This window comes from Geotrypetes seraphini, chromosome 2, assembly GCF_902459505.1.
Source record: "Geotrypetes seraphini chromosome 2, aGeoSer1.1, whole genome shotgun sequence".
NCBI lineage: Eukaryota > Metazoa > Chordata > Amphibia > Gymnophiona > Dermophiidae > Geotrypetes > Geotrypetes seraphini.
In genome coordinates, this window is record NC_047085.1 from 490,545,191 (window position 1) to 490,555,335 (window position 10,145).

At 43.8% G+C, this 10,145-nt stretch overlaps 1 protein-coding gene across 2 annotated transcripts; it reads right to left on the reverse strand.

Moving 5' to 3' along the window:
* Positions 1-1,451: 1,451 nt before the first annotated feature.
* On the reverse strand, positions 1,452-6,655 carry LOC117354400 (RNA-binding protein 34-like). Of its 2 annotated transcripts, none has more exons than XM_033931862.1 (2): positions 6,526-6,655; positions 1,452-3,553 (listed from the first exon to the last, which is right to left on the reverse strand). In XM_033931862.1, exon 2 carries the CDS (start codon positions 3,546-3,548, stop codon positions 2,259-2,261), a length of 1,290 nt encoding a protein of 429 aa, XP_033787753.1. In that variant the 5' UTR covers positions 3,549-3,553; positions 6,526-6,655; the 3' UTR covers positions 1,452-2,258. The 2 variants fall into 2 exon arrangements, with proteins under 2 accessions (XP_033787753.1, XP_033787754.1); XM_033931863.1 differs by having other exon boundaries at positions 6,541-6,594.
* Between the last annotated feature and the right edge of the window lie 3,490 nt (positions 6,656-10,145).

Sequence of the window (10,145 nt, forward strand, 5' to 3'; positions counted from 1 at the left end):
GTCTTTATGAAGACATTTGATATTTCTATAGGGGAGTGACTTTTCTATTGTAATCCATCTCAATAAGCCTATTTTCTCATTAACTAGTTAACGCAGTGTTCTTCAATGACGGTCCCTGAAGTCCTCTGGGGTGGACCTCCTTATCATTCTGGCTGTTTTTCTGCTCTTTGCCTCCCTACCCAAGCTCATGCTACAGAGGAAAGTGGATGGGAGGAAAAGCCACATGCTTGAAGGAGAAGGCATTTCTCAGTAGATGAAGTAAATCCATTTGGAAGTGCATACCTTCTTCAGCATACACACAATAAAAAGTTTGAAGAGAGGCTGGTGAAAAGATCTTACTCAAAGCATAAAATATAAAGTGGGGAAGAAAAGGATCTCGGAAGCCTGCTTGAAAGGTTCCATGTTTCATTCATTGATCCTAAAAAAACCCTCCTCCTCCCTATTTTTTACTTTTTATTTTTATTCTTCATATACTTTATTTATCTTATTCTTCTTTAAAAACTTTTTGTTTGTATTCTTTTCTTTAAAAGGGCATATATAAGCTATTTTTCATAAATTACTTATCTTCCGTTTTGCAGGCAGCCCATGCCCGACGGGACCCGTTTTGCCAAAATTATTGGCTTTATCACGGGTTCATACGCGCTGCTGCATAATTTCAGGCTGTACCGCTCCAGATTTCTTCTGAATGCTGATTTTCGGCATGGAACCTTGTCAGACTCGGCTGAGGTTTATTCCATAATCCCAAGCAGGTTTCTGAAATCCTTTTCCTCCCCACTTCGAATCTTATAGCTTTGAGTAGCGAGATCTTTTTTTTTTTTTTTTTTTTTTGTTATTTTGGAGGAGTTCTATTTGGTCTCACTTTCCATCTTCAGTATATATCAGTAGATGTGACTGAGGCACACTGGTCAGCATTTGTCACAGCCTTGCATGGGAAGAGAGTTGGCAGCTCTCCTTCAGCTCGGTTGGATCCAAAGTGGCTCCAGCTTAAAAATTAATGAAGACCACCGATTTAACGTATTGGTGCACATTAATAAGTAAGAGATCAATATTCAAAGCGATTTAAGTAGCCAGGAACAGCTCCTGACCAGTTAAATCACCTGATTGGAGCCAAAAGCTAATTTCTCAATGGCACTTAACCAATTAGTGCCAAAGTGAAAACCAGCTATTTTGAGGGTGTTCCGGGACAGAGTCAGCACTTAACCCTTTCAGGACCAAGGGACATATTTGTCCCATAACTTTAAAATCCTATAAATTTTGATTGGGATAGTCTACAGTTCTAAATTTGATATGTACGGATTCCATATGATACTGCCTTTATGTAAACAAACTGGTTCCGACATTCATTCATTAGCGTCGTTGCCAGATTGACGAGAAGATTCACTTGCCACACTGTCCATAAGCCAGAAGTTTGATTTTTTTTTTAAAAATGATATTTCACAAAAAAAAATCAATTTTTTGGCATCTGCAAGCCCTTTTTACCATAAAAATGTCATCAAAACCACAAAAATTGGCCTACGATCCTTATGGTCCTGAAAGGGTTAAGTAGCCAGGAACAGCTCCTGACCAGTTAAATCACCTGATTGGAGCCAACAGCTAATTTCTCAATGGCACTTAACCAATTAGTGCCAAAGTGAAAACCAGCTATTTTGAGGGTGTTCCGGGACAGAGTCAGCACTTAACCAGCCAGGTTAACCACATAAATAGGACTGCATAAAAATTAGCTTTAAGCTGTAACCCATAGCCAGTTTAAGTACTGAATATTGTACTTAGCTGGCTCGGGAAACCCAGAAATTTGATGACTGTGCCCGGACATGGCCAGGCATTGAAACTTATGGGTTTAATGCCAGCCGTGGTCAGCAAAATGCACATTACCACTGGCTTAATATTGGGCCCTAAGTAACTAGATGCCATTCATCTCAGTGGGGATAACAGGAATTAAAACACATTCTAGAAAATAACATGGGGACAAATTTTCCCCGTCCCCGCAGGATCTCTCTATCCCTGTCCCATTCCTGCAAGCTCTGACCTCATCTACCCAAGCCTCAAACACTTTAAAATCATGTGTTCGAGGCTTGTGCGGTTAAGGCAGAGCTTACAGGAATGAACTCGAGAGGGCAGGACAGGGTATATTGAGATTCCATGGAGACGGGGACAAATTTGTCCCCCAGTCATTCTCTACACTACAAATTTTGCCCTTTGTAATTTTAAGGCCAATATTGCTTTTTCACAATTGGTGGATCCCAGCTCGTGTTTATGCCTCACTGGCTGCCACCCTTCTGACTTTTAGAAACTGGATTTCTAATTTTCTTTTTATTTTTGCCTTGCTTGGCCCCTCTACCAACACAGAGATTTGCTGGCTGCGATTTTATGTTCCTCAGCCTAGTTTTAGTGCCAGAAGGCTTTCTTGTGACTTGGCTCACACCAGGTTTTCCTACCACTTTCTCCTTTTTCACACAGCGCTTGACCCTTAGCTTTCTCCCGAGCATGTTCAAGCCATCCATCCCCAGGGCCAACTGTACGGCATCTGCGTCATTGAAAAGGACATAACCAAAGCCCTTACCCATGCCAGTGCCCTTATCCCGGATGATCCTCACTGATGCTACCTGGCCACAGTCGGAAAAGAGTTCTCGCAGACCCTCCTCCTCAGCTTCATAGGGCAGGTTCCCCAGGAACACCGACCGCCTGTTATCATGAGAGATAGCCCCGCTTGCTAAGTCCACACGGATGTGGAAGCCACTGGCCACCTCCATTCCATTCTTGACCAGGGCTTTGACAGCAGAAACCTGCTCACAGAACACCACATAGGCATTCATGTTATTCCTTTTGGTGTGTGTCTGCCGCTGGATAGTGGCCAGCTTGCGGGAGACGGTGGCCTCTGCTCGGGCTAAGGACCTGAAGCGTACGGACTCAATGGCGCCAAACTCTTTGAAGAGAGCCTTCAGCATCTGCTTGGTGAAGGCGACAGGCAGATTGCCCACAAACACCGTTCTCTTGTTTCGAATGCATTCCTCCGCCTTGCTGAGCCTGGCAGGCATTTTGCCTTCTTCCTTGGCACTAGATCGCTGGCGGGTGGATGTTCTCTGTCCTGCTTTCTTCCAGAAGGCACCTCCACTGGAGCTCCTGCTCGGTGATCCCCTCTTCTTTTCCTGATCTGCAGAGGCTGGAGTATGCTCTTTCTCTGCTCTCATCAGAGCCCCCTCTTTGCTCACTTTTGTCCTCTTGAATAGCTGATGCCCTGATGGGGGCTGCCCTTCAGAATTTCCAGCCCTCTTCCCTCCCACCGCATCTTTTTGTTTCCTGGCTGCAGGAGCCACAGGGACAAACACCGGCTGCACCGCTGGGGCCGAAGTGCTGAAAAGGGAAACGAGTGGACTGGAGATCATGGTAGCACCTGATATCTGACACAAGCTGCCAAGTACTTGGCCCACAACATAGTTTTCTGAAGATCTACTCTTGGGACCGTGTTTGTTAGCAGGGTTTTTCCTCTCTCCTTTTGGCTTCTTCCTTCCTGTTGATCTTTTGCTGAGCTGCTTCTTTTCTTTAGGCATTGTAACTGCACATTAAACCAAGAAATACAATTATGAACACATTCATTGCAAAAATTAGTAGCAGAAATTACGGTAAAATACTGTCACAAATTTAATCCAAATCCACAACAGGGAATTCAGGATGAAGACCATTCCTAGAAACTCTATCTTCACCCCCTAACTACAATCATGACGCTATTTGAGGGAGATGGCTGGGCATGATGGACCACTGGTCTGACCCAGCAGCGGCACTTCTTATGTTCTTATGACACAAATTTATTCTAAATTGTTAAATCACAAGAGGATTGTGAAAAATTGCAAGAGGATCTTGCAAGACTAGGTATCAAAATGGCAGATGACATTTAATGTGAGTAAGTGCAAAGTGATGTATGTGTAAGATGGCCATACGTCCCGTTTTGAACGGGACCGTCCCGTTTTCAGACCCCCTGTCCCGTTGTCCCCACACACAGCTTTGGGAAGCCGAAATGTCCTGTTTTCAGGAACAGCATCCCAAAGCTGTGCTCGGGGACAATGGGATAGGTGATCACTTCCTGTCCATATCTGTCGCGCCAAAAAAAAAAGCCTCCCTTCTTCCTTTCCCCTGGTTCGCTTCTATCTTACCGCCCTGCTGCTGCTGCTAAAGCCAACATGAAGTCTTCTTTCCAACGTCAATTCTGACGTCGGAGAGGACGTTCTGAGCCAGCCAATCGCTGCCTGGCTGGCTCAGAACGTCCTCTCCGATGTCAGAATTGACGTCGGAAAGAAGACTTCGTGTCGGCTTTAGCAGCAGCAGGGCGGTAAAATAGCAGCGGACCAGGGGAAAGGAAGAAGGGAGGGTTTTTTTGGGGGGGTTTGCGCAGCAGGGAGGGAAAGAGGTAGGCAGGCAAGCAGGCTGGCTTTGGCCAGGGAGAGAAGTAGACAAGCAGGCAGGCTGGCTTTGGGGGTAGGACAAAGTGTGGAAGGCAGTGAAAGGGACATAGGAAGGAGGCACTGGAGGCACTAAAGACATGGGAAGGAGGTACTGGGAGCACTAAGGACATGGGAAGGAGGCACTGGAGGCACTAAAGACATGGGAAGGAGGTACTGGGGGCACTAAGGACATGGGAAGGAGGCACTGGGGGCACTAAAGATATGGAAAGGAGGCACTGGGGGCACTAAAGACATGGAAGGAGGCACTGGGGGCACTAAAGACATGGAAGGAGGCACTGGGGGCACTAAAGACATGGAAGGAGGCACTGGGGGCACTAAAGACATGGGAAGGAGGCACTGGGGGCACTAAGGACATAGGAAGGGGCACTAAGGACGTGGGAAGGAGACACGGGGGTCACTAAGGACATGGGAAGGAAAGAGGGAGGCAATAGAAAGGGACAATTCTTGGGCCTGAGTGCAGAAAGAAAGAAAGGATGCACAGTCAGAAGGAAATGCAACCAGAGACTCATGAAATCACCAAACAGCAAAGGTAAGAAAAATTATTTTATTTTCAATTTAGTGATCAAAATATGTCAGTTTTGAGAATTTATATCTGCTGTCTATATTTTGCACTATATTTGTCTATTTTTCGATAGTTACTGAGGTGACATTGCATATTTTAAAGTCATCTGCCTTGACATCTTTGAAACCCCCCAAATATAAATGATCTTTATCTGCCATCATATACTATGTTTCGATGTTATGTATATAATTAACATTTTCAGCATATAGTGAGCTTTGTAGTTTTTTAAAATTTTATGGTTACCATTATGAATTAATAAGTTAAGTGTACATGAAAAATGAATGGAAGAAATTGGGGGTGAGATTGGGGGCAGGGCTAGGGCGGGATTGCGGTGGGGATAGGGCGGGATTGGGGGGGCGGGACTGACAATTAATAGATGTCCCCTTTTGATGAAAAAAATAAATGGTCACGTTATGTATGTGGGAAAGAGGAAGTGAAGAAAGGATGAGATTAAAGAAATGACAAATGGACAGAAGGCCCTAGAAACATAGAGCCAGAATCAGAGACTGGCACCAATATGATCAGAAAAACAAAGTCACCAGACCATAAAGGTAGAAAAAAGTCATTTGTATTTTCAATTTAGTATTTGGAATGTTTAATTTCAGAATTTACATCTGCTGTCTTTATTTTGCATTGTAAGGGAGGAAAGATGTTTCTTTCTGTTTTCCTAGTATTTGTGCTGCAAGCAGTCTGGCTTCTTGGGATTTCAGGTTAATTTTTGCCAGTATTTGAAAAGAGGCTCTCTGATCTGAATGTGTGACCGCAAAGCCCTTTTATATGCTTTTTTTTTTTTTTGCTGGTTAAGAGAGGAACATGGCTACTGTGGGGTGAAGCCATGGATAGTCACACTGTTCCCTAAGGAGGGCCCTATATGAGTACCAACCACAGCAAGGGAGTTAGCTAATTTGGGGGGGGGGGACTTGGGCCCGGGATCCCTGTGTGTTCAGAACAAAAAGAAGTGCATATCTGTTTTTATTTCTCCAGTTCAGTTGTACTTGCTGATTTTAATTTCTTGGGGGGAAGGGGGGTGCCAGTTCAGTTTCTATTGCTATCTGTGATCCCTTGTTCTGTATTTGTTAACGTCTGTGTGAAGAAGTCATTAAAAGTTGTTTTATGTGTAGTAGTAGTAATGGCACTGGGGAGATCGGGGGAGGGGGACAAGAAGGACAGGGGATCAGGGGCCCCCTCCTTAATTTTTGCCCTGGGCCCCAGCATGCCTAAAACCAGCCCTGTCTGCACCAGCACCAAAACCCAGATATTTGTAAATGCCTTTAGAAGTGAGTCCCTGCGTTATAAACATTTCAGCCCGGTAAACAGTGTAGCCCTGCAGTGAACAACCTGCATTTAACACCATCCCATACTTTTCTCCTGCATGAGGATAGGAGAAACTTTTACAAATCAGTCTGCCTCCCAATCTTGCATACAGAAAGGAACAAAAGAACAGATACTGGGGATATAGGACTGCAAGCAGAGCAGCTAGCAACAGATAAGTCCGTTTAATCTTACCCCTTCTTTTCTTACTTTCCAGGCAGTTGAAAGGCTGCAACCATCACGTTGGGGAAGTGAAGAGCGATCATCCACCGGAAGGAAGTAGGTGAGCAGCCAGAGTGAGGTCTGGAACGCACTGACAGAAGCTATTGGAGCACCTGAATGAGGGTTGAATAGAGGGAGATAAGCTATTGGGACCCCCAAATGAGGCTTGGATTGCAAGACGCTATTGGAGCCCCCAGAATGAGGCTTGGAATTCACAGCGAGCCCGCCCAACAGCATTGCAGGGTCTCGGCTGCCACTTCCATAAACATTGTAATAAAGTTTATTACAGTGTTTAAAGTATGAAAGGGATAGGCAGTAGCAGTTGCAGGGGGGGGGGGGGGGCAGTGGTTGGAGCTACAGCCTCAACACCCTGGGGTTGTGGGTTCAAACCCCGCGCTGCTTCTTATGACCCTGGGCAAGTCACTCAGTCCTCCATAGCCCCAGGTACGTTAGATAGATTGTGAGCCCACCGGGTCAGATAGGGAAAATGCTCGAGTACCTGATTGTAAAACCGCTTAGATAACCTTGATAGGCGGTATATTAAAAAAAAATCTAATAAACTTGAAACTTGTTTTTTTTGTTTTTCGTTTGTTTTTTGTTTGTTTGTGGTTTTTTTTTTTTTTTTTTTTTGGGGGGGGGGGGGTGTTAGTCCCTTTAAGTGTTGTCTGTGAAAAAAAAGTACTGCACACAGTGGACTTCTGAGGCTTTTCCCTCTCCGTTTCTTGCGTTTCATATGGTGATTTATCTCGGTAACATTCTTTTTGCGAGATCCCTCAACTGTTTATTTTGTATACTCTACACAGTTTCTAAACTAGCCATACAGGTTTTAAGTAACCATATTAAATATCATAACATGCCAGTTAGTTTTTTTTACCCTCCTTTCCCCTGTATAGCAAAACAGCTCTTCCCCCCACCTGTTTTTGCTGTGTCCCTTACATGCACATGTATGCAGAAATCTAAAGTGTGGACAACAGAAAGAGCAAAAGGGGACAGCAGAGCTGGGAAGCAATGGCTACTAGGTTAAGGCTGCCAACTAGATCCAGATTCACAGGTTAATCCAGTCCTGGGATTACCCCATTTCATGTAGGGATCTGTAGTTTAATCAATTTTGCATTTCCTAAGAAAAGAAAGACAAGTCCCTGTATGTAATGGACTAGATCAACCTGGTTGAGAGAATATGGATCCAACTGAAAGCTTTATAAAAGGAAGTAGGGTGTGCACCAAAACAGGCCTGTCCAACCATCTGTAAGTAGGTCCTAGGAGTGGACTGAAGCAGAACTTGTTTCTTCAATTTAATCTCAGTATCTGCCTCCTATCTGAAAATATGGAAGATTTCACAGACTCTACCTGCAAAGTGTGAGAAGGGGGAAGGAAGGAAACTACAACTGTGTGTATTAACCTGGACTGTTACACTGAAACACAGAAGAATGAAAGCAGATAAAGGACATGTGGCCAAATCCAGTCTGACCATCTACTATAGGGTTACCAGATTTTTGTCCAGAGAAACCCGGACACATGGCTCTATCCCTCTCCACCCCAGCCATGCCCTGTTCTGCCTCCAGACCCACCCCATTCCACCTCTAGCCCCACCCCCACAAAGCCTCATCTTTGTTTTCCGACCTCCGTGCTGCGTCTGGAGGGTCTCCGAGCATGCGCAGATGCATGTGACATCATCCGCGCAGGCTCAGAGGCCCTTCAGATTCAGCTGGGAGGTTAGGGCTTTCCAAAAATCAGGCAAACTACTGGGTTTTGGAAAGTCCATCCAGGCACCCAGACAGCCCTCTAAAAAGAGGACATGTCCTGGTTTTCCCGGACATCTGGTAACCCTAATCTACTATCCTCCCTCTCCCTTAAAGGTCCTATGTACTTGTTCGAATTCAGATAGTCTTCATTTTCACCACCTCCACTAGGAAGCCATTCCACAAATTAACCACAATTTCTGTGAAGAAGTATTTTCTCATGTTACTCTTCCTGAGTCAGTTTCCTTTCACCTTCAACTTATGCCCCCTAATTCCTATTGTGATGGATGGTGTCCCAGGACAAGGAAGAGGGCCTCCTACCTCTAATGTGGCTGCAATGGGCAACCATGCACAGAATGTGATAAATTATTGCCATTAACACTACTGGTGCCTCACAGCAGTGCCCACTGTGCCAGAAATGGTATTCAATTATGATGAATCAGAGGAACTCAAACAAATCTCTGTAACACCGGATGATGTAATGAGTCAATTTGACAAATTGATCAGTAGCAAATCACCTGGACCAGATGGCATACATCCCAGAGTGCTGATAGAATTTAAAAATGAACTTGCAGAGCTATTGTTAATTATTTGTAATTTTTCTCTAAAATCCAACATAGTATTGGAAGACTGGAGGGTGGCTAACATGGTGTCGATTTTTAAAAATGGGTTCCAGAGGTGATCTGGGAAATTATAGACCGGTGAGTCTGATGTCAGTGCCAGACAAAATGGTAGATTATTATAAAGCATGGATTAATGAGAGAAAGCCAACATAGATTTAGTGAAGGGAAATCTTGCATCACCAATCTACTGTATTTCTTTGAAGGGGTGAATGAACATGTGGATAAAGGTGAGCCAGTTGATACCGTATATTTGGATTTTCAAAAGGAATTTGACAAAATAACTCATGAAAGACTTCTGGGAAAATTAGAAAGTCATGGGTTAGGTAGTAATGTCCTATTATAGATTAAGATCTGGTTAAAAGACAGAAAACAGAGAGTAGGTTTAAGTGATCAATATTCTCAATGGAGAAGGGTAAATAGTGGGATTCCCAAGGGATCTGTGCTGGAATCACTGCTTTTTAACATATGTATTTATCAATGATCTAGAGATGGAAATAACTAGTGAGATAACTAAATTTGCTGCTGACACAAAAAGTTGTTAGCTCACAAGAGGATTGTGAAAAATTGCAAGGCCACTCCCCTCAAAATATGGGCAATGACATCTCATGTAATACCAAAGGATCGATACTGACCGCTAAGACTTACTCCCTCTTACAAATCCAATGGGAGGGAGTAAGTCTTAGCGGTCAGTATCGATCCTTTGGTATTACATGAGATGTCATTGCCCATATTTTGAGGGGAGTATTAGTGGCACATCGGTTCCCTGAAGCAGTATCGAAATGTGGCACGTCGGAACCAGTGAATTTCTAAAGCTAAGTCCTACCTCTACAAATTATTAACATAAGATGATAAAGCCATAGCCAGTTTGGCATTTACAAATCCAATAGTGATTTATACCATCATTTTGACACTGTATTGAACAATACAATGATTGGGTGGTGAGGCAGTATATTCGCCTTCATGTCTCTGAGCATAAGTTTCAATTACAGTAAAAGATATCTTGTCAATATTGTTTGCTGTCAGGGCATACAGAGTGACTTTTTTATTGTTGACATATGCTCTTCAGTCACTCAACACTTCAAATCAGGTTGAGATATTAGTCCCTTTTTTCCATTTTTGACTATGTTTTCAGATACTTGCAGAACCTAGTATACATAGTAGTAATACAGATCTACACAGGAAATGAGCCCCAAACAATCTGAGAGTTTGAAAGATTTGCAGAGGGACTCTT

Excerpts from the sequence above, each read along its gene's own strand:
- LOC117354400 (XM_033931862.1), bottom strand. The coding sequence starts at position 3,548 with ATGCCTAAAGAAAAGAAGCAGCTCAGCAAAAGATCAACAGGAAGGAAG.